This window comes from Acanthaster planci, unplaced genomic scaffold (genome assembly GCF_054643075.1).
Source record: "Acanthaster planci isolate LZ-2023a unplaced genomic scaffold, COTS_SCS Contig8, whole genome shotgun sequence".
In the NCBI taxonomy this organism is placed as follows: Eukaryota; Metazoa; Echinodermata; class Asteroidea; order Valvatida; family Acanthasteridae; genus Acanthaster; species Acanthaster planci.
In genome coordinates, this window is record NW_028257632.1 from 99,896 (window position 1) to 127,389 (window position 27,494).

Here is a 27,494-nt window from a genome sequence, read left to right on the forward strand (position 1 = left end):
ATGAACCAAAGGTGTCTGCATTCAGTCGTTTTCCTTGTTGCGGATCGCTAAAACTATATTCAGTCATATTACAGCTCAATTACCATCAAATTCCAAAGAAATGGGAGCAGAGGTCTACCTTGTACATGTATATTTTCAAATTTTGAGCTTTGAATTTGTCTTACAAGATCGACAAAAGTGACGACGACACTTTTCCTAGTTCTGGATCACTTCAAAATTTTCTTTACACATAAAACGTAGTCAAGCGTAAACCCATTTCTCTGCCAAAACCATTGTAACAAGCATATTTTCTAGTACAGAAAATCTAATTTTAAAGGGGATTTGTTTATATATTAGAATATCAGTGCATCAACATGGATAGCCTGCATAAATTTTGACTTGACTTTGGTGCTCAGCGAGCCATCAACCACAAATCCCCCCACGCCACAAAGTTGGCGAACCCATTACATCACGTACAAATCTGTTACGCACGTAGTCTCCCGTGCCCGAAGGGCAACTACATTTTTAAAAATTTCGCGAGCCCTGGAAGGTTCACTTACCTGTAGTTACTGTATAAAGGTAACAGGGTAAACACCGAGTTTCCTCTTGCACTGCATCAGCAGGCAAGGGCGCAGTTAGAAGGGCTAAATTCCCACATTCAATCAGTGTCATTTATCAACCACAACTGAAAAATGCATCGTATTTCATTTCATGATGCAATACTGCCTGTAACTGCAATTCTCGGTTGCACTGTTTTTCAATGTATGAGTAACTGTTTCCAGTAACAAAAAAGCAATGCACACCGTGCAAGGGAAGATGAATCATCTGATCAGCAAAGACTTAAAAACAAAAACAAACACCTAACTCTGTGGCCAGGCAGTTTACTAAACAACCCCCTTTCACAGTGTAGTGCCCCACTGGAAAGACCCATAGAAAACATCACCTTGGCATTCCTCCAAATGTGAGGATGCCTACCATTGCAGTGTGAACAGAGCCTAGAATGCTTTCTAAAGGCAAACACTGAAGCACTTTGGAATATGAGGCTTGTCTCTATCCTTTGGATCTGCCACAGGTAGGACTGTAAGCTTTAAGCAGGAGGCACATTAGCCCTAACTTCCTAGAGCAACTTACTAGCAACCTTCCTCATCCTTGGAAATCCCCAAAACTGTGCACATAAACAGCTAGACTCTGCTTTATTTGCGGTATGCCTAATCCCACACAAAACACAGTCAGTTTACTAGTGAAGTAATCATTCTAACTGATTCTAACAGACCCCAGTGTTGGAGTTTTGCTGGTTGGGGAAGGTAAGGGTTAAGTCTAGTACCCCATATCAGCTCACCATAGACTGTGTAGTTGGTGACATTCATGCCTACACTCAGTGTCGTCGGCTTGCCTCCATCCCCGCTGGTGTATGAGATGAGGTATCCGAGCAACTCCCCATTTAGTTTGAACTCATTTGACAGGGGCTGTGGTATCAAAATCATAGCATGTCTGCTGTTACATGTATTTCGTTTGCAGGGCCAATATAAAGAAATGCAGCGCTTCTTAATGCGATTGACCACAAACCCCCTCCCCCACTCCCAAAACATACCCAAATGGAAAACCCACCTCAATAATTAACTGTGACCCTCTCTGTGAAAAAGAGTCATGTCACTAAAGCCACTTTGGAGACGAAGGCCTTTGAAAGAATCTTGCACAGTGTTTAAAGCAATAGGAATCCTCAACATTTTAGTATCTACTGTACGTAAGTCCATTTTTATGTAACATTGTGTACCAAACTGAGTGACACATCAAAACAAAGAGCTCAAATTCCTCATAGGACCAAGTAAAAATCAAAGGTAGCCACAGAGACTTGTGATTCATTTTTACAGAGTAGGTTACAAATACAGGCATTTTTGTACCAAAGCAAGAAAAACACAAGAAAATTTTAGCCATTCGGAAATTACATTACTTGATATAAGCTAAAAAATGAAGGCATTCATCGGCCCAAACCACAAGTACAACACGTACTGTGCCAAACGGGAAAATGTTATGCTACTGCTGCAATGGTATCAACCATTTGGTATCAAAGCTTTAAATTTGCTAAAATATTATCAAAAAATAAAACAGGACACAAACACAGCAAAAAAAAAAAGTAATTCAACAGTTTTCGATTCAGTTGGAAATGTTCCACTTCCATCCAAGGCTGGGGTATCTTCTTTTTTTGGTAAGATTTCCAATAACCCACCTTCCAAGAGAGCTGCACTTGCCTCCTGTTGCTGTTATGATTCGGTTTGTCGACGCATCTGAAATTTTTTGGCAGATCTCGAGGGACTTTGAAGAAAACCAAGAATGTTAATTTTAAAAATATGAAAAGTACAAGCAAAAAAATCATAACAAACCCCAAAAAATCCAAGTTGGCAAAGAAGATCATGTACATGTACCTGCTACTCATACATGTGTATTTTTTTCCCTTCGCTCCTTCTTAAGTTTGTAGGAACATTCTGTAAAGCCGACACTACCGAGGATATGACACAGTATATACAAATGGTATGTCAATGAGGTCATGACTGCACATCCAAACACCCAGAGGGACTTTGATAAGAAGTTCCCATTTCAGCTAATTTGACTGACCTCTGGTCAGTGGTCACCCACAGGCCCGAGGGGGACACTGATGTACAAAAGTGACCTAATTACACCAGCCCACAAATTTCATTACATGCATGTACCTCTGTGCAAAATACAAAAAGGAACTTTTCAGGGATTACAACTTAAGACATTCTAAAGAGTCACATATTTTCAGCAAAGTGCCCGACTGGGCAATATTACTTTAAATTACTTGCAATGTACATGTAATTGCGAGTGCCTAATTTGGACGGAAACAAATGTCATGGAATGGCCTGTACAGGTGTCCCTATGATTACATGTAGGTTAGAGTCGGTCCTCACTTCTTTTGGTGTACAGTTATATGTACTTGCTATACGTGTTTTTTTTTCTCAAACTGTAAACATTTGAAAAAAGATGATGTAATAAAGATTCGGGTTGACTTCCATGTAGTGGGTGGCCAGCTACGGTTCCAAAGACAATCAACTCCACTCAGTGCAGGACCCAGTCTGGTCTGACAGGTCAGCTGAAGCAAATCAACACATTTCTGCTGCAACGATCCCCTCTCCTGGTTCCCCCTTCCACAGTGTTACAAAGCACTGCGAGTGAATGGTGGTCTTACCTCCTTCAGTGGTACGCCCTTCAGCCACTTCTGAATAGTTGCTTTCAATGGTTGGACTAAGATTGGCACGTTGCGCCTTCACTCTGACTTTGTACAAGCCGTATGGATGACCCAAACCCACAAGAGTGTACTTCACTGTTCCTTTCTCGGTCTTGTTAATACACAGAATTGAGGTTAACAAACTATTCACAGTATGCTGTCAAGACATTTTGGGAGACGGGCATGCCAGTTGGGTCTGTACTGATGGGCAAGTTTTGTTTAAATATAAAATAAGGCAATGGGCAGGTGATGGGAGATGACAACTTGTATTTCCAAGGATGGATTTACGCCGGGGAGATGTTAATCAATCTTGGACTTTTGCCCTGCCCAACATGCATCATAACATTGTATACTCAGTGTTTGCTCCCATAGGCTTGTGAAAAAACCACAAGCGTACTTGGGTGGGACTCGAACCCACAACCTCCTGCTAGTGCAGATGTCTATGGTACACATCGAGCAGGGCAAAAGTCCAAGATTGATTAACATCTCCTTGGTGTATATCCATCCTTAGAAATAGTTGTTCTCGTTAACCGCTGCTACGTCTGAGTCGAACCAGCAAGCCGACACCGGCAAGCTCGGTGGTCGAGTAGTTAAGACATATGCACTAGTAAGCAGGAGGTCGTGGATTCGAATCTCACCTGGGTACACTTGTGTTTTTTTCCACAAACCTTCAGGTGCAAACACCGAGTATACAGTGTTATGATACACGTCTGGCAGGGCAAAAGTACAAGATTCACCACAACTTCCCATGGTGGGATTTCCAGCTCAATTCACCACACAAATGCAATGCAATTCACCCGTACCTGCTTCTTATACCAGCTTTCATTGGCTTGGGTACCTTCCCACCTGTACTCTACGATGTAGGTAATGTCCTCTGGGTCGGAGAGCTCATCTGGAGGACGCCAAGACAGGAGGAGCCTGGAGTCGGAATGGTTGGAAACGCTTAGCTGGCTTGGGGGATGCAACTTGCCTAAGAAACAACAGGAAAGATGCACGATTTCGGATCCATTGAACAACACCCAACTTCATGAAGCTGACAAGCAGAAAATACTGTTTTGTAAATTTATGGACAAAGAAGTAAGCATAAAAAAAATCCCTACCCCAAAACAGCTGACAACAACCTGTTAAAAGCTACATGTAGACTAATTGGACGCCATATTTGCAGGTGCCCTGCTTTTGCCAAGGCTCCCCAAAATTAGCCATGCTTCCCATTTGTTCATTTGTACAGGTTACGTGAAGAATTTGCACTTTATAAATGAATCAATAGGACTGTATTACTATATCATGACTCACATCACGATGAATGTGATTTGATTTCAGTCTGATGTTTTGTGTTGTGCCAAGTGGTTTGGTATCACTACAACTCAGAATGTGCAAGCAGTTGCTCCTCTCAATGCTCCCATCTCAACACATGTACATGTACAAAGGGACAGAAACAAACAGCAAATTTCTTGTGGAGACCTTTTATCCTACTCTCTTGGGCCTCCACAAGGCACCACTTCATCAGATCATACTCACACATGGAAGGACAAGGCAAACGCCACATGCTTCTTCAGCTATGCCAGCAAGGCATAAAAATGAAGGGACGCTGAATTTGTTTAGCCAGTAATGCATCCAAGAAACAAACAAAACAAGTTCAAAATGAGCTGACATGGACTCTACTTACTGTCTGTAAGGGTGTTGAAGGATATGTTTGTAGAATCTGCCACCAGTTTCCACTCATTGGTTGTTCTGACGCGGTAGTCACAACGATAGCATTCCTTACACTTGCATTTACAGCTGGTGGCACCGCATACATGGCATTCAGGGGAAAGGCATTCCTCCCAAACTTCTCCACTGCTGGTATAATGATATCAAAGACAATGTGATGGTGATTTGAAAAACAACATTCTATCTTTTGTTGTTTTGAGCGAGTGCCATCTAGAAACCTAGGGCATGTAAGGATGTCCCTAGGTACAATGAATGTATCGTAAGCTTTGGAATATAAGCCACGGCTTTTGCATGTATGTTGATTCTCATGCTGAAAAGGTCTCTACAGCTAATACACCAGACGCAGGCCTTGAAATAGTACCAGCCCGGCATAAAACTTCTAGCGAAAAATGCTCCGGGCTACCTAAACTTGGTTCCTTGGTTGCCCGGTGGGCTGGTGAAAAATTCAGAATAAGCCTACCTGTTAAAACTTAGATCAAAATATATAATACTTGTTGCGATAATAAATACAAGATCGCAAAAACCGAGTTGTTGTGGATGTGTTTTTACTTGAGTTTTTGAAACGTGATTCTCGCGTGACAGGGCGATAAGCGACCGTGAATGCCATGAACAGAGTAGACTGGTGGGTTTTTAGTGCTGGTGTAGCATAGCACATGGTACAGTGCTACACCACACGTGCACACTATTCTCGTCTACTTTTTAGGCCACTTCTGCTTCTGACTACATGTACATGCCTCTCAAAAACAGTATCGGTAGCAGGGTTCTGGCCAGGATGGTTTTAGTGCCGGCAGGACTATCTAAGCGGAGCGCCACCATCGGTTGGCACGGAGTGTAGCAGAAAATTTTTGGAATCTAAAAGCCCCCAGATGGCCGGAAACAGCACTTTCTGGGTGTTTTCAGCCTAGAATTAGGGATCTCATGTCTGAAATTTACTAAAAAAAAATTGAAAATTTGTAATTTTGGTCAACTAGGATGAGGTGATAATTTTAGACGGGCAATTGAATTAGAAAAAAAAAGAGTAGAAATAAATATTGATTTTATTCTGTAAATCCCTTAAATATTGAATTAATTTCTATCTCTATGATGCCCATAATTTTTCATTGCTATTCAAATCATTTTTCATTTTTTTTTGTGTGTTGAAAATAAGGCGAAACATGCAAAATCTTGGCGGAATATTTTCCTTATTTTCTTTGTACAAAAGTTCGTACAGTATGCATATGGATAACGACATTCATAAATGTGTGCAGGGGTTTTCTGAACAGTCATTTTAAAGTCTACATGAACATAATGTAGATTGGCCATTTGCTTTTCAGACACATTTGGCCATGTGTCACGTGCATACTGAGCGCGTGTATCTTGCCATACGGAACTCGTTTACGGAAAAGGCAAAATCATGCTGTTACTTTTGAATAAAAAATTGCGGAGTTAATATTTTCACCGTGGGATAAACAACAATTAACGAATGCGGTGCGATCGTTGGTTTAAAAAACGATCGCAGTGATCGTTTTATGCAACATCGAGCAGAAAATACATGCACCGAATGTTGCTAACCGTGGTCGGCGCGGCGAAAAGCAGTCACAGTCGATTGTCAGTTTTGCAAGTACATGTGAAATTGTTTTTCTGCCAGATTTTTAAGTGTTTAATTAAACGAAGTGTGAATGGGGTCATTTGCAATTTTGTCTTTCTGAAAGTTAAGCCAAATTTTCTTTTCAAGTTGTGGAACTGGGTAAAATGCGGAACTGGACAAACAACGCTGTACATCATGGAGAGGGGGTTTTCCGATCTTCGCACACTGAGATGAGAGCGTTGCATATGCAAGCCTATGTGTGGCCTTCCAACCAATGGAAAGATTCGTTACGCACTATGTACACGTGCATTGCGCGTAACAAAGCCTCCTATTGGTTCATGTTAATATTTGGTCCAGATATGTTGCATATGCACGTACGTTGGTGCGCAGACGATATGCATGGCAGTGCAAAGTGAAATTTACGAAGAAATTTTACGGTTTCTTCACGATCTTCATATCTTCACGATCGATCCCTCGACCAAGATGCTATTTTATTTGGGTTCTTGTCGGGAATATGTGCCGGTCGGAAAAGTTGATTTGGCAGATTGTGGCGGTCGGCAATTCTGCGTGCCGGTCGGGCCCGACCGGCGCCGACCGGCAGCGGCAGATCCCTGCGGTAGGTCAGAATTTTGTTTGGTCAATTTTTTGTGCTGATGTAATAGCCTGAATGGGGATGAAAGCTTTCAAAAATTGTCTCAAACAATTATAAAACATGTCTTGATATAAGTAAAATTTCTGCAGTTGACAGATCACAAGAATTATGGACAATCACACACAGTTAGTCAGGTAATCACGATGGCAAACTAGCCAGCAATGTCGGTGTATCGCGTGGTAAGCATACATGATGCATCCAGACAGGCGATAAACCATGTGGCAGGAACTCGTAAACACAGAAAAAAAATACATAACCAAGAAACCAAGTTCTGTGAATTAACTTGAAGAAATCCTCTTGCAACATCGATGTTTTTTCGACCTGCAGCTGTATGGCTACATGCGACACTGATGTAGTTTTGATCGACTCCTGACTGGGACGTAAAGACTGGTTAGCACATTTCGATCTCGTGTTCTTTTGCATGGCCACAGCGTGGTAGGAACCAGCACAGCTTTACTTTCATGCATTGAGCTTTGCACACAAAATTTCACTACTGCGACAGCAAAACATGAGTGGAACTCGTGAAAATGACAGAAGTTTCTTTTCAAAAATTGCAAATTAAGTAGGAAAATATATAAAAACAAGCGTTTTAACATGAGAGAGGGTTGTTGAAAGATATTTTGTAAAGACAGAAAAGACATCAGCATTAATTTCTATTTTGTTTAATTTTGTAAATTGGTTTTCTAACTTGCTGATAAAAATGTTAGGGTCGTGCAAAAAAGTAAGGGTCGGTGGGTAAACGGAAACCAGAAGTATTTTGGGGGGGCCCTTATCAATTTTTCCGACAACAACTAGCTTTACTGGGCATTGCAGGAGTCCCTGAAAGCATTTGGTACAAAGTAAACACAAAGCCAAACAGCACCCTCTTCTGATTGAAAAAAGTTTTCTCTCGTTCACCGCGCATGTTCGAAGGTCGGAAAGTAAGCAAAAAGTAGTAGCATTTTTTGCCAAATGTTAGCAACCCAAACGATAGGAAAAATGGAGCAAAGAGATGATTTTGATCCTGGCTCCGTGACCAGTGACTCCAGTGACTTTTACTGACATACATGCCTCTTTATTTATTTATACCATGAGCCTTTTATTTTCCGAAATGACAAATTCTGCATTGGTAAGCTGATAACATAAACATTTTTTTTTATAAACAAGCTAGTAAAACTCTAAAACGGGCTAGTAAAATATCCATTGAACTAGCCCAGTGGACTAGCAAGGAAAAAAAGTTTGAGCAAGGCCTGCAGACGGCACGGCAAACTTTGAAGGATAAAATCAGTCACAAAAACCGTGGCCGGGCAATGCGTACCACGTGCTGGTGGTACTCAAGTTTTCATTGATTGCCATTTACATCTACTAACTTGAATCTTGGAAAATAAACAAAAATTTGAGTTGTCCGGATTTTGAGTTATTAACAAAATTCCCCGAGTCACGGAGTCATGAAACACATACATGAAATGTGTACGTTATCCTAAACTTGACATGCTCTACTGTGGCAACATTTTTGGTGATTATTTCCCCACTTTTTATTCATTCTCATGGTGTACTTTTTTGGCAGACAAATAATAATTTTACAAAGATTTTTTTTATTGTTGTTGTCTAAAGAATTCTTTCTACCATTAAAAGAAAACCAATCGCTTCAGTGGTGTGCCTTTGTGTGGCACATCTTCCGTCTTTTCGCCGATCGTGTTCAGCTTGACATGCCACAGAATTTTGGGGTTTTTCACTTGGGCTTTCTGCTGACAACACTTCCTGTGGTCACGTGGTTCTTGGAAAGTGTCAGTGATTGGACTGTCCACAAAAGGGTCTGCGGCAGCATTCAGGCCAGCCTGAAAACTGGGTTTGTCGTGGTCGCAGTGGTGTGTGCAGTGCATGTGCCGCATGCAACATGCATGCATGAAACACGAGCAGTTCCAATGTGATGACTCAAACCAAGGTTTCGTGGCAGATTTTTCATTTTTGAAGCAATTTGGCAGTGTTTTTTGATTGGCGTCACAAAAACTTTGAGATAACCAGATGTCATGTTGTGGACAGTTACAGAGGTTTTTTCCTTTACAAAGAAGCCTATTCTTTTGGCAAGAAATAGTCGGTCTACAAGATGAAAACAATCTTTAGATTTACTTGACTTGGAGTTGACAAGATTTTATTGTTCATGCATGTCCCTGACCGCATAATTTTTACTGGCCGCTTGGGGAAAAACGGGCAAGAGCTGACGCACGGCCCACGCACACAGGAAAATCATCCAGCCCACAATAAATATTAAATTTGACAATATAAAATGACTTTTTGGGGGCGACATTCGTTCATACTTTTCTTACATTTATTAGGACTGTACATAACCACTGACGCACTGTACTGTTGCTTCATGGCTGGATCATCAGCACTGTGGCGTGACTTACATGTATACGCATACATGTAAGCTTGTACATGTATGATGATTTTAAACCTTAATTTGCCAATTTTGCATACTGTGTCTTATACATTTGTACACTGGGTGGTTCATTTTGTAGAGACCATGGACAGATTAGCTTGAGATGTCCGTTGTGTACCAGAGGCACAGTCTCTCATTGTTTATTGGACCCCCCCTTTTTTTAAGTAAGCCTACTTCTGTTTAGTGTACAGTGAGTGCACTGATGTGGGGTGTGACATGGAACAGCAGCTGGGAAACTACCTGTTGCATAATCTTTCCTGGAAGCCACATGGGCCTAGTGCATGAGGAGTTGGAGTCTTTGTCCTCAGCTGAGTCATTCTGACTCTACATTTTGAAGAGTGAACATCGACTGCAACACCTCAACTCACTAGCGTCCATGTGCTGTTCCTTTTCTTACAGGTATGTTGTACTTCTTATTTTTCGGCTATAACTTGTCTGGTTATTTATGCTCCTGTACCTTAATTAGCATTTTATATTGGATGTTGCCTATGATTTGTTCAAACTGTGTTGATAGATTTGTGTCTGGTTGAACAACTCAGACATTTGGACTGAGCACATGGGCAGAATATGCCGGAGAACAAAGGAGTATGGTTCTCTCAATGCAAGGTCCCTTTTCATGTAGATATTTAGAAAAAGTAAGTTTTGCCCAGATGTATTGTAATTTCTTCAGTCTCTGTTCTTTCCATTTCTTGTGCTTAGACTCTGTTACTGAACTCTTATCTTTCTTTTTTTGTGAACCTTGCTGTTCTTTCCCTTCACTCTCTGACTCCAAGAACTTTCCCTGCTTTTACTCATAGACTGAAGTATGAAATATGGGCAATTATTGTACAGTAGTGATTGTAGTTAGGAAAGGCGCTGGTTGAGAATTAAGGTTCGGCGTGATAGACTTTTCATGTTTTTCCTTCTTTTGTACCTATATTTTTGTTGACCCTAAAATGCAGTCCTTCCTCAACCTGGTTGCTAGAATTGGATACGATAATAATGTAAAGCATCCGAAGGACAGATTCTTACATCCAGTGTGTGTATTTCTGATAGAGAAGCTGAGATATGTAATTTTAAAGTATGAGAATGTTTGGGAAGTTGGCCTCACCAGTTTGGATTTCTGCCAGTTTCCTTTGTCTGAGGCCATGAGGCAGACTTCTCCATTAGTTCTGTGTGCAGCATGGGGAAAGCCAGCCATGCATAGATAATTAGGGCCCAGGAAGTGCTGAGATAAACAGTCAGTGCTTAAAGCAGGTTCAGTATCGATTTAGGTTGTAGAATCGATTATACTGTGACACTGACCTTCTGCTTGAATCGATATTTTATCGATTCTGGAATCGATTTCTGGATTCAGTTTGTGTGTTGATGATTTCCTGGAGAAATATGTTGTTTTTGTAAACAGAGTTTCTATGTAAACAAGCCTTTGTGACTTCGATTCGATGGTATTTAGGCTGTGTTTTGTTAAATGGTTTTCATGTATGATGTAAAGTTAGCTGAGTCTTTCTGACTCTACATTTTGAAGAGTGAACATCGACTGCAACACCTCAACTCACTAGCGTCCATGTGCTGTTCCTTTTCTTACAGAGTGAAACTCTTTTAATGTACACCTTTGGTGTAACACTTTGTGTTACCCGGGGTGCAACATTTGGCGACCACGAAGGGACAGGTGTGTTCATCCCATCATTATCCATCCAGGGATGAATGACAGCGCCTGTCCAGCGACACCGAGCCCAGAAATGATGTGGTAGCAGTGGGGCGAGGCCTGACATCACGACCTGTTGAGAAAGGAGCTGGTGTTAGCTGAGAGCGTGATACCGGAGCCATAGGAGAAGGGGAACAGGGGAGTCAGCCTGAGGGACCAACGAACCACGATTGGCCCAAGTGCATCCCACCAGCCCGATAGATGGCGACGACACCACAAGAGCTCTGCCAGCGCCTCTTGCAGCAGGTCAGTCAGTTGGGCCAGCTGCCCCTCCTCAAGGTGTGTCAACACCTTGATCTTCCTGGTTATGGCACCATTGAGGGAAAGGAAGACAGCCCGAAAATGCTGGTCAGGAAGATCTCCCGTCATCTGCTGCGAGAGGAACTGGAGGAGCAGGAGGACGAGGGAATGTCGGCTTATCAAGAACTGCAGAACTGGCTCACTGAGTTTACGGCTGGAGATGATCCCTTGTCTTCAGCACCCCAGGTCTCTAGCCCTCCCTCCGACCAAAAGCCTGCTGATGTCACCACTTCCCCATCGCCAAACCACAGCCTACTGCATCTAACGAGGAGGGAGTTCAAGATTTCGGGCCAGATTGGTGAGCCAGGTCAGCGAGATAGGCTCACTTTCTCCAGCTTAGCTCACCAAATCGAGCATGGCCGGCTAAAGGGGCATACCGAGCACGAGATTGTGGAAGGCGTCATCAGGGCCGTGGTACCAGGATCGGCACTTCGGAGCTACCTCGAAGGGCGAGTGGGGCTGACGTTGCCCAAACTGCGTCACATTCTCCGTAGCCACTACCAAGAAAAGGACGCTACCGAGTTATATCATCGGCTATCTCGCCTAGCTCAAGATGGCAAAGAGTCGGCTCAAAGTTTTCTGATCCGTGCCCTCGACCTTAAGCAAAAGGTCATCTTTGCATCACAGGAGGCAGATTCCGGGCTGAAGTATGAACCCAGTCTGGTACAGCACATGTTCTTGCACGCACTTCTCACAGGGTTCAGGAGTGAAGCAGTAAGGAATGAACTTCGACCCCTGCTGCTGGACCCCAAAACACCTGACGAGGTTCTTTTTGAGAAGGCCAACATAGCAGCAAGCCATGAGATGGAGCGTCAAGAGAAATTGCACACCAAAGCTATCTCCGTCCACGAAGTCCAAAGCAATGCCCCCACTCAAGAGCAAAAGAAGAAGCCCAAGGAGGGCACTTTGATGTCAGACATCGCCGAGCTGAAAGCAGGGATTGCAGAGATTGCTACCCTTAAGCGGCAAATCTCAGGCATCCAGGAGACTCTCACCAAGAAACCACAGGACCAGAGGCAACCCAGGCAAGTTAGCAGACGACAGTACTCCCAGAGGCAAGGTTGCCCTAACTGTGACAGACTGGGCAAGGGTGATCAGTGTGATCACTGCTTCAAGTGCGGGTCCAGCGATCACTTCGCAAGAGGGTGCCGGACAAGGAGACCGAGGTCGGGAAACGACGAGGGGTTACTGCCGAGGGACGGGCAGTAACCAGGGACATCAAAGCCTCCAAGTCCCCCCATGTGTTCAATGTGTCTTCATCAAAGCAGACAGAAGTAGCCCGGCTCGTTGGTAAGAGGTGCCTAGTGAACTGTACCATACAGGGCGTAAAGACGAGAGCTTTGTGGGACACCGGAGCGCAGGTCTCCATCATACCAGCACAGTGGAGAGCAACCCATCTGCCAGGTTTGAAATTACGGCCCCTATCCGAACTTCTTGGAGGAGAAGAGCTCAGCCTTACAGCAGCAAATGGGTCCCCAATTCCCTATGATGGCTGGCTTGAGGTAACCTTTGGGTTGACAGCAGGGCGGGGACATGTCATCAGCGTTCCGGTTTTGGTGACTCGTTCTACCACAGAAGTTCCCATTATTGGATATAATGTGATTGAGGAGGTGGTAAAAGGTGGGGATGAAAGGGGTCACCCAGTTCGAGCTGTTGAGGCGGCATTTCCCTCCATGGCAAGGCGAGAACTGAAGGCGCTAGTCGACCTCATACAGGAGCCACAGCCCGAGAACTTCGGCAGTGTGCAAGTCAGAAATGTGAATGTGACCATTCCCCAGCGAAGCTCTACTTGGGTAACTTGCCGAACAAGGTTGTGCGTACCAGTTCAGGACACCACAGTTCTCTTTGAACCGGCAGTGGGACCAGCACTCCCGGAAGATCTTCATGTGGACCCTTCGGTAGTAAAGCTGAGAAAAGAGGGAAGGCAAACATGCATCTCCGTCTTTGTGTCCAACCTCTCCAACTGTGACATCGTCCTCACGAGACGTACAACTATTGGTTCTGTAGAGGGGATAATTTCAATGGAGCGACTACAGAACAGTCGGTCAGAGGAACACCTAACAAAAGCCGTCCACTCCATGACAGTGACACCAGCCACACGACACGATGGCAACTCATGGGTGCCCCCAGTTGATGTAAGCCACCTAGCAGAGCATGAGTGTCAAGCTGCCGTCCAGATGTTGCGAGAAGAGGCAGGAGCATTTGCTCGGGATGACCATGACATGGGCTGCATCACAGACCTAAAGATGCACATCCGTCTTCAAGATGACCGGCCAGTACAGAAAACATACTTGTCAATTCCGCCACCCCTATATGGAGAAGTGAAGTCCTACCTGAGAGACCTGATTGAACGAGGTTGGATTGAGAAATCAGAATCTCCCTACTCATCTCCCGTTGTCTGTGTGAGGAAAAAGGATGGATCTCTAAGGTTGTGTATCGACTATAGAGAGCTGAACCAGAAGACGATTCCAGACAGGCAGCCAATTCCACGCATCCAAGACGTACTTGATGGCCTTGGTGGAAACAGGTGGTTTTCGACCCTAGACCAGGGAAAGGCGTATCACCAAGGGTTTGTTGAGGAGGAGAGTCGCCCGAAGACAGCATTCATTACTCCTTGGGGCCTGTACCAATGGAACCGCATCCCGTTTGGCCTGACCAATGCCCCTGCAGTCTTTCAGAGGTGCATGGAGTCCTGTCTGGAGGGGTTGGTCGGAGAAATCGCCGTAGTGTACCTAGATGACATACTGGTGTATGGCACAACATTCGAGAGTCACCTTGAGAATCTTCGTCAAGTCCTGAGGCGTCTCCAAAACCACGGAGTTAAACTGAAGCCAAGTAAGTGCCGTCTTTTCCAGAAAGAGGTACGGTATCTTGGTCGAATCATCTCCAGCGATGGTTACAAAATGGACCCTGCTGACACTGAGGCGGTCGAGGCGCTAAGGACCAAGACACCCGCTACAGTTGGTGAGCTACGCAAGTTCCTTGGCCTACTCGGATATTATCGGCAGTATATACAAGATTTCTCGAGGAAGGCGAAGCCCCTGTACGACCTCCTGAGAAACCCCACTCCTGAGGGTACCACAACGAACAGCGACACTCCGACCCGAGGGAAGTCCAAACACAAAGCGACCTCCAGTAAGAACATTGGACAGTTACCATCTAGACAGAAGATAGAGTGGACAGCGAAGCACCAACAAGCGCTAGAAGGCCTGCTGGATTGCCTCACTCGTCCCCCAGTGATGAGCTTCCCCGATCATGACAAACCGTTTGTCCTGCATACAGATGCCTCCAACGACGGACTGGGCGCAGTTCTTTATCAGGAAAAAAACGGCAAAATGAGAGTGATAGGATATGGATCCCGAACGCTCAGCCCTGCAGAGAAAAACTACTATCTCCACTCTGGGAAGCTGGAATTCCTTGCGCTGAAGTGGGCGATAACGGACAAGTTCCGTGATTATTTGTTCTATGCGCCCTCATTCACAGTGTTCACTGACAATAATCCACTCACTTATATCCTTACATCGGCCAAACTAAATGCGACAGGACACAGGTGGGTAGCCGAACTCGCTGACTTCAACTTCAAGATTAGATATCGCCCAGGACGGAACAATGCCGACGCAGATGTGCTGTCTCGCTTCCCACTGGATGTCAGCGAGTACATGGCTCAGTGTACAGAGGAGGTGACAACGGACCACATCAGTGCAGCAGCCAATGCAGTCATAGCCAGGCAATCAGTCTTTTGCCCATGGATCACAGCGGTTACAGCTGACACGTCCTGCCCTGATGATGAGACAACATCGACCCAACAGATCAGTAAACAAGAGCTGAAGACAGCCCAGCAAGCCGACAATGTCATTGGCCCTGTTCTTCGTCACGTTACCAGTGGACAATGACCAGATAGACAGGATCGGGCAGGTGAACACCCAGACACCACTATTCTTCTTCGTGACTGGTGTAAGCTGAGTGTCGACAAGGATGGGGTGTTACTTCGCAAATCAGGCAAAAGATCCCAACTCATCCTTCCTCGCCAGTACCATTCCTTGGTGTACAAGGAGTTGCACGAGGAAATGGGTCATCTTGGTGCAGAGCGAGTCATCCACCTAGCCCGAGAACGCTTCTACTGGCCCCACATGCAGCGAGACATTGAACATCATGTCACGAGGGTCTGCAGATGCCTCAAGCAACGCAAGCCAAACCGCCAGACTCGTGAGCCGCTCCACAGCATAGTGACGACAGCCCCCTTTGAGATGGTGTCCATTGATTTCGTACATCTGGAAAGGAGTGTGGGAGGGTATGAGTATATCCTGGTGGTGATGGACCATTTCACCCGGTTCGCCCAAGCATACCCGACCACCAACAAGTCGGGCAGAACAGCAGCTGACAAAATCTTTAACGATTTTGTCCTACGGTTCGGTTTCCCCCATAAACTCCATCACGACCAGGGGAGGGAATTTGAAAACCAACTGTTCCAGAGGTTACAGACACTGTGCGGCATTTCACCATCCAGAACGACCCCATACCACCCACAAGGAAACGGTCAGGTTGAGCGATTCAATCGAACCCTTCTGGGGATGTTACGCACCCTACCGGAGAAGGAAAAGTCCCGCTGGAAGGAGTCGGTGAACAAGATGGTGCACGCATATAACTGTACTCGTTCCGATGCCATGGGGTTTTCACCGTTTTTCCTTCTATATGGCCGTCAACCTCGCCTGCCCGTTGACCTGATGTTTGGGTTGGAGCAGAAAACAGAGCCCCTGAAGAACCACCAAGAATTCAGCCAGCGCTGGAGAAGACAAATGGAGGAAGCCTACGAATTGGCCAGGCAAGCAGCAGCGAAGAATTCTGCACGGGGTAAAAGCCACTATGATCGTAGAGAGCACAGTAGCATTCTTCATCCTGGTGATAGAGTACTTGTGCGGAACCTCGGTGAGACGAGTGGCCCAGGCAAGCTGCGAGCCCATTGGGAAAAGGAAGTTCACACTGTGATCAAACGGCTCAGTGATGACTCCCCAGTCTATGAACTTCGCCCTGAGAGCGGGAGAGGAAGAACGAGGACCCTTCATCGAAATTTGCTACTGCCCTGCAATTATTTGATGGCAGAAGAGAAGGATGAACCTCAAACGTTGTCCAGTACTAGGAGCAGACGGGCCCAGAAACCCCTACCCCAACCAGCACCCCGCACCAGAAGACAGCCCCCGAGTACGGCACTGCTGGAGAGTGACTCAGATAGCTCTGATGATGGGTGTCTAATTCAGCTACGACCAGTCCCAGCCCCCCGCAGACGCCAGCAGCCAGGTAGAACCACTAGCACTACTTCTTCCCTGAACCACAATGCAGAGGTCTTCATTCCGGCTGAACATGGGAAGAAAGGGGTAAAACAGGTAGCCCCTGAGCCAATCATCAGCCATGAGCCAGTGGTCCAACCGCGGCCAGTGGTCAGCCCTGAGCCTGCAGTACGCCCTGAACTAGTGACTAGCTCCGAGGCAGGGGTCAACCCCGATCCAGTCGCCAGCCTGGGGCCAGCTGCCAACCCTGAGCCAGCGGTTAGGCCGGAGACAGTCACCAGCCCTGAGCCAGACGTAACCCCTGAGTCAGTCGTCAGCTCACAGTCAGACGTAAACTCTCAACCAGTCGTCAGCTCCGAACCAGGCACCAGTCCAGAGCCAGTCATCAGTCCAGAGCCAGTCATCAGTCCAGAGGCAGCCTTCCACCCTGAGACAGCCTCTAAGCCTGAGACAGCATTGAGCCCTGAGCCATCTGTCAACCCAGCACCCGCGGCTGCCCCCGTCCCAGTTAGGCCAGCAGCAACTGTCCCGGAACCCCCGGAAGAATGCCCCAGTTACCCAACAAGACAACGGCATCCCCCACAGCGGCTGATGTATGGACAGTTGGGTGAGTCACAATGGGGACAAGGCGTCAACCTGGTCAGCATGGGAAGTTGTAGGCCCTACCCCCAGAATGCACCACTATGGCCCTCTCCAGTGATGACAGCACCAGCCCCTGCTCCGTGGGTGTGGCCCCCACACCTGATGCCAGGAACTCCCCCCATGATAACAAATGGGCCCGCCCATCCATTAGGATTGCAGCTATGGCCACAATGGTGCACAGTTCCAGCAGCCCAGCAAACTGCCAGCTAAGAGCCTTCAGGGACACTCCACTTGAACTGACTACAAGTAGCACTTAACGTGACAAAATGTGCTTTTTTTTGGCTGGATTGAAATCTGTTCCATTTTTTTATTTACAGTACCAGCCTAATGTTGAGGACAACATTAAATTTTTTCAGGGGAGAGTGTAGAGACCATGGACAGATTAGCTTGAGATGTCCGTTGTGTACCAGAGGCACAGTCTCTCATTGTTTATTGGACCCCCCCTTTTTTTAAGTAAGCCTACTTCTGTTTAGTGTACAGTGAGTGCACTGATGTGGGGTGTGACATGGAACAGCAGCTGGGAAACTACCTGTTGCATAATCTTTCCTGGAAGCCACATGGGCCTAGTGCATGAGGAGTTGGAGTCTTTGTCCTCAGCTGAGTCATTCTGACTCTACATTTTGAAGAGTGAACATCGACTGCAACACCTCAACTCACTAGCGTCCATGTGCTGTTCCTTTTCTTACAGGTATGTTGTACTTCTTATTTTTCGGCTATAACTTGTCTGGTTATTTATGCTCCTGTACCTTAATTAGCATTTTATATTGGATGTTGCCTATGATTTGTTCAAACTGTGTTGATAGATTTGTGTCTGGTTGAACAACTCAGACATTTGGACTGAGCACATGGGCAGAATATGCCGGAGAACAAAGGAGTATGGTTCTCTCAATGCAAGGTCCCTTTTCATGTAGATATTTAGAAAAAGTAAGTTTTGCCCAGATGTATTGTAATTTCTTCAGTCTCTGTTCTTTCCATTTCTTGTGCTTAGACTCTGTTACTGAACTCTTATCTTTCTTTTTTTGTGAACCTTGCTGTTCTTTCCCTTCACTCTCTGACTCCAAGAACTTTCCCTGCTTTTACTCATAGACTGAAGTATGAAATATGGGCAATTATTGTACAGTAGTGATTGTAGTTAGGAAAGGCGCTGGTTGAGAATTAAGGTTCGGCGTGATAGACTTTTCATGTTTTTCCTTCTTTTGTACCTATATTTTTGTTGACCCTAAAATGCAGTCCTTCCTCAACCTGGTTGCTAGAATTGGATACGATAATAATGTAAAGCATCCGAAGGACAGATTCTTACATCCAGTGTGTGTATTTCTGATAGAGAAGCTGAGATATGTAATTTTAAAGTATGAGAATGTTTGGGAAGTTGGCCTCACCAGTTTGGATTTCTGCCAGTTTCCTTTGTCTGAGGCCATGAGGCAGACTTCTCCATTAGTTCTGTGTGCAGCATGGGGAAAGCCAGCCATGCATAGATAATTAGGGCCCAGGAAGTGCTGAGATAAACAGTCAGTGCTTAAAGCAGGTTCAGTATCGATTTAGGTTGTAGAATCGATTATACTGTGACACTGACCTTCTGCTTGAATCGATATTTTATCGATTCTGGAATCGATTTCTGGATTCAGTTTGTGTGTTGATGATTTCCTGGAGAAATATGTTGTTTTTGTAAACAGAGTTTCTATGTAAACAAGCCTTTGTGACTTCGATTCGATGGTATTTAGGCTGTGTTTTGTTAAATGGTTTTCATGTATGATGTAAAGTTAGCTGAGTCTTTCTGACTCTACATTTTGAAGAGTGAACATCGACTGCAACACCTCAACTCACTAGCGTCCATGTGCTGTTCCTTTTCTTACAGAGTGAAACTCTTTTAATGTACACCTTTGGTGTAACACTTTGTGTTACCCGGGGTGCAACAATTTTCCAAAAATTATGGTAGGTGTCAACAACACATTAACAACAATAACTGAGATAAATTGAAGACCAATATGAGGTATATATTTAATTCTAAAAGAACAAAAAAGGAACCAAAATATACAAAGTACCATGGGAGTCCTTTCTGACTGTTTTATTGACAAGAACTAGTAGTGTGTTGTTCTTCTTGTGTTCCACAACGTGTGGAACACAACATGAATTAACCCTTTAATATCTCCTCTAAGACCTTTCAAAATTCACCAGAAGATTTGGGAGGATTTCACAAAACTTTGAGAACTAGACACATGTACATGTATGTACAGTGCAGATCCAGCCACTATTAATCTGCATGAGCCTTGATGACCCGTGAAAGTTACATGTACATTGTACATACAGGTACATGTAAAAAACAAATCTTGGCTTGAAGCAGTGTGGCCGATTTCGGATAATTCAGGAGGTCTTCTGCAAAAAGACCGGTGAATACATGTGCATGCACCTGTGTAAACTCTGGACCACAGGCTGGCTATGCTGCCCTGCTGTTTTATTTGGAACTGGCAGATCACCAAGGTTTGATTTCCTGTGGCAAGTTCTTCCCCACAACTCCCTGTTCAGAGTCGCCATGAACCATAATTCCACAAAAGCATCCGGAAGGAAGATGTCCCACTCTGTCCAAGTGTCAAAGCCTCTACCCTGGCCTGCCCTTAAATCCTGTGTTGAGTAGTTATCCTTATTCATTTTCTGTACCGGTACTTTAACATGTTTAATAACACTGAGGCACACTGAGCTAGGAAGTTATTCGAGCCATCAAAACTATCCAAAATTAAAAGGATACTTGTAAGGTACTCGTACACGCAATGCCGTTACCGGTATTTTTAAATACATGTACATGTACATGTGCAAGCCTTGAAACACACATGTGAGTCCCAATACAACTCATTTTCACATGCGTTGCTATTTTAAAGGGCTACTCTGATGGCTTGTTGGTTTTCATGCGAATCCGATTTTTAACACACGTAAGCAAAACTGTGGTGTCATTTTAGGCAGCACATCTCATTGTTACCGGGTACATGTACACTGATCTTGAAATCACAATATACTCAGGTCTGTGCTTACATGTATGTGACTCACTTTAATGCTGAAACTTCTGTTTCACATACATGTACCACGGAGCTATTAGCTCTGGACATATAATAACAAACTCAATGAAAATCTCCATGCGCATCTTTGAGTCTACTTAGCTCGAGTACAGGTACATGCAAATGTATGTGGGAAACATACAGCAAGGACATTTTTCAATTCAGCTGTGTTGGTTTTCATTTTGTTAATGTTGCATGTCACATTTTGTGTATCGCAATATGTATTGTGTCACAACCCATATATCGTGATACATATATGTACATGTACATGTATCGTGTTGTAAACAAGTTTTTTGTTTTTAGATGAACCCTTCTGCTTCAACAGGTCAAAAAATTTGCAAAGTTACCTATCTGTTTCTCTGTACATGAGGATGTCGGTGGAAGTCACGCTGTCATTCTGGCCTCCTCTCATCCACGTACACGTAACCTGACTGAAATCGTAGCTGAAGCAGTGCAAACCTGATGCAGGGTCCGGTGGAATTGGATCTACAAGACACCAGTTGTACATTGTACAATTCCAGTGACAGCACTGAAGAAATGTGGTAGCCTGGGCACAGGAACGACCAGTCTTCTGTTCATGTGTTACAATTCTTTATAAATCGAAGGTGTCATATGCCTGTGCAGTAAATTGGTTTTGACTGGGTTTGGCATGAAGTCACTGTTATTCAAAGTTCTTGCACGGGACAAACGCAACGAGGAAAAAACAAAAGTACATATACATGTACTATTCCTGAGCTTCTTGTTTCCTGACCTACCCTACTTTGACAGTGCATAGTTAAAAGTTGTTTGGGGGGAAAAATTGGGGGGAAGATCCGAACTGGAACAAAGGGAGAAAAAAACACAAATGCATGTCCATTGCAAACAAAGTATGAAGTGGTACAAAAGAGTTCAATGGGCACTTTCTGCACACAAGGTGCCATTTACTATTGTAAAGAGTGCCACCTGACCTCTCTTGCTACCGTTTTCAACCTGTGAACAATAATATGTACATGTACATGTCGAGCTGCAAATTGAATCAGTATTTTCAAAAAGGAAAAAACCAAAATTAATTTCTTCCTACATGTACATGTACAATGTAATTGATATCCACATACATGTACGGTACGTGTGCCCTGTTCTCAGATGTCATTACCAGTAAGCAGAATGACATAAACAAATGCAAAGGTGAGTCAACCACAGAGACCCGGTACCGTATTTCTTTTTCCCTGAATTCTCTCTATGTAACACCAGATTTGTCATATCACTTTCAGATAAAGTTAAAAGATAAAGCCATATTAATTAAAGTTTCAAATGAAGAGTCTGAACATACTCTTAGCAGCAAAGGTTGGGGATAAAAAATCCGAACAAGCCAAACCATGCAGAACAAAACTACATGTACATCAACAAAAGCTGCTTCAAATTTTTGACAGAAGTCTTAAATTTTAGCAGGCCCACTACTCAGGACCTCATTTTAGATTCACAGATCCTTTTGGCAAACTTGCTCTACTGAAGGGGGCTGGGGAATGAGTTAAGTCAGAGTGATTTTTGTTTTGCATACACTGTATAGTATGTGTCTGAATTCGGGTCTCAATCCATGGATTTGGAAGAAAATACAAAACACAGCATCAATGATTTCTTTGCTTGGAATGAGAATTTCCTTTTCTGATAGTCGTGAAGTCTGTCTCAACTACTGCAACAAAACTGCATGCCGTAAAGGATTACATGTATAGTCTAGATTTTGACTGAAGAGCCTTTAGCAGAAAAAAGAAAGAAACAGCTTCATTTCAATTTTGTTGTGTCACATTGCATTCAGAAGGATCAGATTCCCATCAAAAAATCACTGGCTAAAAATTATCTACATCATATACCGGTATTTGGTAGTTATGTCAGATCACTTGCGTCTTTTCTGTACTCACCAACTCTGCTGGTGGTGTTCTCAGACCATCCTTCAGCAACCAGCATACCGGTGCCAGCAGCTGAATGCGGCCGGGGCATTAGTGGAACAGTCAGGCAGCACCAAATGAGCAACAGAGTTCTCCTCCACTGGGAAGTCTTGTATGCCACCATGTTGACTGAACACATCATGACAATGAGGAATGGAAACAAGACTGAAATTCACAATGTGTTACAAGGAACTTACCTCTAAAAATTACAAAGTGACAGGACTGCTAGACATTACCCCGTCCCCGCAAAGAAAATTGTACAAGTACCGGTACATACATGTACATGTACATGTAAGTGGACTACATAGAAAATGTACAGTGAAACAAATTAACAGGCAGCTGATATGAGGAGCTGGTGAAAATACATGTACATGTATATATATGTGTAATATAAACAGCTGTTTGGGTAATCCTACACAATATTTCTCATGTGATATGGCCTGAACAGTTTAGATAATTTTCCCCTTAATTTCTCACACTTCTCCCAACATGTACGCGTACATGGAGGCACCCTCTTTCATTTTTACACATACTTTATACGTATTTCAGACGCTCTGTTTATTTTGGACAAGAAACTTAGTACATGTACATGTCTTCTCTGGAAGTGGTGAGGAAGAAATTCCTTTAAAAATCTGAGGGAAGCATTTCTCTTTGAACAGAACAACACAAACAGATTCTAGCCCACAAATTTGCATAAATATGTGTGGAGAAACTGGCTTAGGGATGAACGCATCACGTACACTGTAACAGGACAAAAGGCATCTACAGGTACATGTACCGGTATAAATGTATCTACAAATACATGTAGCACATACATGTACACAGAACCACCTGGATGTACTTGTACATGTGTACAAACACATGTAGTTTTGAAAATGGGTTCTGCCATGCGTATGTATCCATAGATCTAAACATGGCTTAGTTACAAGTATTTTCTCCTTTTTTCTGTTCCTGATATTTCATGGTGGGGGTGTGATTTTAAAATCACGATAATATTTGGAAAATTTTGCTATAATGATGATGGACAGAGCATACATGTACTGTCCGAAACGTTGAGTACCACCGGTTCTTTTCAGAACCCCATATGCTAAAAAGCGATATATATCCATGGTGCTACCGCAAACCTATCTACAGTACGGTAGTTTACTTGTATTTATAACCAGTTCAATTATCTTTCGTACATTTCAATAATTTTGTTTTCAACACAAGAATTCGATGCCAAAAAAACCAAGCACAATGACAGTTTCTTGAAAAATCAAATCTCTTTCAAAAAACTCAGTTACAGTGGGAAACCAAAATAAAATCCCACCGTACAAAGAACAGGCAAAAGCCACATAGATTGTATGCAATACATGTACTTTTTAGGGAAAAGATGTGTCTCTCTTGATGAAATTTTCCAGAGTCAGATGTAGGTCACTTTTAGTTTTTAAATCTTGATGTACCAGTACAGCTTTTACATTAAAAAACGGCCTATGCTCATTTTTTAAGTTCAAAATGACTGCAAGCTATCTTGCAGTGAAAAGTTCTACTGGGTCACAATCATGTTATTTTACTACAAATTTCCTTGTACAAAAATAAGACATTTCAGGCTAAACTATCGATATAGGGGGAGAAAACAACAATACAAATTAGAGGATGCCACTCAAAGAGATGATGACAATATTCAATATGCAACAAGTCAACTTGGTCCCAAGTCAACTCGGTCCCAAATCAACTCGGTCCCAATTCGACTCCGTCCAAAATCAACTCGGTCCCATTTAGGGGTTGCAACTGGGAAGGCTACTTTTCAAGCAAGGCGTTGATAGACTAGATTCTTTCAGGCTTCATTATATATAATTTTTGGTCTTCGCTTTTATTATGTTCAGTAATAAAGAAACCGAGGATGAAAGAGACGCAACATCATTTGAAAGGGAAGCCTTTCATGGTTTAATACATCAAATTATCATGACTCGCAGCGCAAATCCGAATTGCATACATGTACATGAATTACATTAGTTACACATAATGAATATAACAAACAGGAAATAACACACAGTAGAAAATACATGTACGTGTTTAAAACCATTCAAAATTACAAACTACATTTAGCATCGAATTGTTTCATTTTACAAGAACTGATACAAATCCAATTATCAATGGACATATAAAAAGACTGGAAATCGATAACAATTTTTCTCAATCTGATACCGTATGTGAAAAGCAAAGACAGAAGTCTTTTCCTTTCTCCCCGATTCTTTCAAACTGCAAACAGAAATTTTATTTCAACCTTGAGCTGAAGTCCAACGAAGATGCTATTCTTTATCACGCACCGCCCTGCAGACATTGCCAATGTCAGTGGGCATCTTGTGAGCGAAGTGGTAAATGGGCGAAGGGACTATATCTGACCATGTACCACCCAATGAAATAATTAATGTCTGTTGTTAATAATGATCTCCGACATACATTTTCTCATAGTCATAGGAACCAAGTTGGCTCGGGACCGAGTTGGGTACGGACCGAGTTGACCGGTACCCAACAACACACACCCACCTGATATGCCTGAGGATGAGTCGACTTGTTTGACGGACATTGACGGACGATTTGTCTTTTCATATGATGCAGAGTCGGCAATAACACTTCAGTGATCAAAAGCAATGCCACAGAAGGCAGTGGGTATAGCATAGGCCTACATGATATAGGCTGGCCTAACGGTCAGACGTTAGGCTAAAAATTTGCCACTAAACTAAAAAAAAGTAAACAAAAGCATGGCTTTTTACTACACGCCCTTTATGCTCGGTTTTATCAAGAATGGTTTACACAAACAATACCATGAAACAGGGAAGGAAAAGTGTGAAATTTCTTATTCTAGGAACTGGCCCACATCCTACACCAGGCAGAAACTGGCACAAAATTCGGGCCGACATCCTACGTGTGATTCTAACGTTTTCTTCTCGCAATCTTTCCGATATGTACATACATATGTCATATATTGCGCAGTGCAGATTCTGACACAAACACGCTGCCCTCGCCCTACTTGCGTGCGCGTCACGCTTTCCAGGAACCTGATCATTCCACATGCGTATGCATACTACGGTGTACTATCAAGGCCACGTTACGCAGCGCGGTGAGTAGCCTGAAAGTTGATTTCTGATAGCTCGCTTGGGAACTCTTGGATAGGAACGTGCACAAATTTTAGCAATGTGCAATTTGTTTTCATGAGTTACTAAGAAATTAAATTAACTGAAAATTATCTGACCCAAAAGAGAAATATCCTGCCAAACATTTACCCATTAGTCACTTCCGAAAACCTAAAATACATGAAGAACTGTGCGCGGCAGTCTTATATACCTGCAGAGTGCACCCAACCAAAAGGGAGTTAAAAGAATTTGAAAAGTGTGCGTGGTATGCCGGCACGTGGAGCTCAGGTATTAACTGTTACAGCGTGCATCCTGGCGGATGAGCCGCGCCGGGCGGTTGGCGGCGAGGATTTCCTAGGATTCAACGCTGATGTTAAACGTATACTTTGATAGCGACTTTCGGACTGTCCTTGAAACTTCTGCCCCCCAGCTGAGCGGTTTCCTTTTCACAGCTTCCCGTAGACGAGCTGTTTCGGGATGCTGGTATCAGGCGCATGCGTGGCCAGCCCAGCAGATCTGTGCCGTGCAGATTATACTAGGGATTCCAGCCTGTTTTAAGACCTCCGTGTCGGGAATCTTGTCCTGCCAGCGGTGGAGGAGGTTGCGGAGGCAGCGAAGATGGAACAACTTTAACTGTCGTTCATGCCGTCGGTAGAGGGTACGGGTTTCGCAGCCGTACAGGAGAGTGATGAGCACAACTGTATGGTAGACTTTAATCTTCGTGGAAAGTGTGATTCCTCTCCTCTCCCGGAGTTTCTGAGTCTCCCAAAGGCGCTGCTTGCTTTGGAGATGCGATTATACTGACCTCGGCATCGACGCTGGTGGAGCAAGAAAGAATACTGCCCAGGTTGAAGAAGTTGTCAGCGGCCTGGAGTTTCCGTCCCTTCACTGTGATGTACAGTTCGTGTTGCTGGTTGCCAGGGGCAGGCTAAAACATCACTTCAGTCTTCTTTGTACTGATTGTAGGACCAAAACTGTCGCAGAAAGATCTTAGAAGCCGTCCATCTCCAATTGCAACTCGTGCGCACTCGAAGCGTTAAGGGTGCAGTCGTCGGCGAATACAAGCTTCTCTGATCACAGTCTCCTTTACCCTCGTGACGGCCTGCAGGCTCTTGAGGTTGAACAGCTTGTCATCGAACATGTGCTTGATGTGGACGCTAGGGTTGCTGTCCCTGAAGGCGTCAGTCAGCATTGCCGAGCACATCATGCTGAACAGTGTAGGGGTACGAACACAGCCCTGCTTGACTCCGTTTGTCACAGGCAAAGCGTTAGTTGCCTCACCGTTGTCCAGCACACAGGCCATCATGCCGTCGTGAAATTGGCGGACAATTGTGAGGGCATCCAAACTTCCCCATGATTTCCAGAGCCCCTCTCTACTGACCCTGTCAAAGGCTTTGGTCAGGTCAACAAAGGTGATGTACAGGTCTTGTTGCTTCTCCATGCTCTCTCCTGGAGTTGGCGGGCGGCGAACACCTTGTCCGTGGTCCTACGGCCTAAGCGGAAGTCACACTGGCTCTCGGGGATAATTGCTCCAGGTGCTCCAGGAGACTGTTGAGCAGTACGCGGGCAAGGATCTGGCCGGCGATAGACAGGAGAGAGATCCCGTGGTAGTTGTCATAGAATTGGCGATTCCATTTACGCTTGTCTATGTAAACAATGGAAGCATCTCTGAAATCGTGGGGAAGTTGTTCCTGTTGCAACATCGACTGGCAGAGGTCACTGTGGTGGGCGAGGAGAGCTAGGCCACCTGAGTTGAATACTTCGGTGGGGATGGCGTCAGGGTTGGGGCGCTTTCCCGGAAGACATTATGCTTGAAGGCTTTACTCTTCCACTAAGGGGGGGATGTCACGGTCTGGGCTAACTGGCACCTGGGGGAGGCGTGCGATGGCTTTGTCGTTTATGGACGCCGGCCGATTCAGCACGTTGT

The 27,494-nt window shown here is 44.3% G+C and overlaps 2 protein-coding genes across 4 annotated transcripts in view; both read right to left on the reverse strand.

Annotated features, from left to right (window-relative positions):
- Positions 1-27,494, reverse strand: part of LOC147795534 (uncharacterized) — a 49,007-nt gene that overhangs the window by 7,008 nt on the left and 14,505 nt on the right. Inside the window, exons 1-8 of one of the 3 annotated variants that reach the window (XM_087131681.1) lie at positions 24,981-25,166; positions 22,425-22,580; positions 20,877-21,015; positions 4,890-5,059; positions 4,027-4,193; positions 3,185-3,335; positions 2,207-2,292; positions 1,319-1,445 (exon numbers count right to left, since the gene is read on the reverse strand). In XM_087131681.1, the coding sequence (XP_086987807.1) occupies positions 1,319-1,445; positions 2,207-2,292; positions 3,185-3,335; positions 4,027-4,193; positions 4,890-5,059; positions 20,877-21,015; positions 22,425-22,580; positions 24,981-25,020 (1,036 nt within the window). In that variant the 5' untranslated portion in view covers positions 25,021-25,166. Of the gene's footprint in view, positions 1-1,318; positions 1,446-2,206; positions 2,293-3,184; positions 3,336-4,026; positions 4,194-4,889; positions 5,063-20,876; positions 21,016-22,424; positions 22,581-24,980; positions 25,167-27,494 lie in introns of those variants that run through there. The other 2 variants (XM_087131680.1, XM_087131682.1) reach the window with 2 other exon arrangements.
- On the reverse strand, positions 26,280-27,008 carry LOC147795535 (uncharacterized). Its single transcript, XM_087131671.1, has 2 exons — positions 26,658-27,008; positions 26,280-26,477 (listed from the first exon to the last, which is right to left on the reverse strand). The coding sequence occupies exons 1-2, from the start codon at positions 27,006-27,008 to the stop codon at positions 26,280-26,282; spliced, it is 549 nt and encodes a 182-aa protein (XP_086987797.1).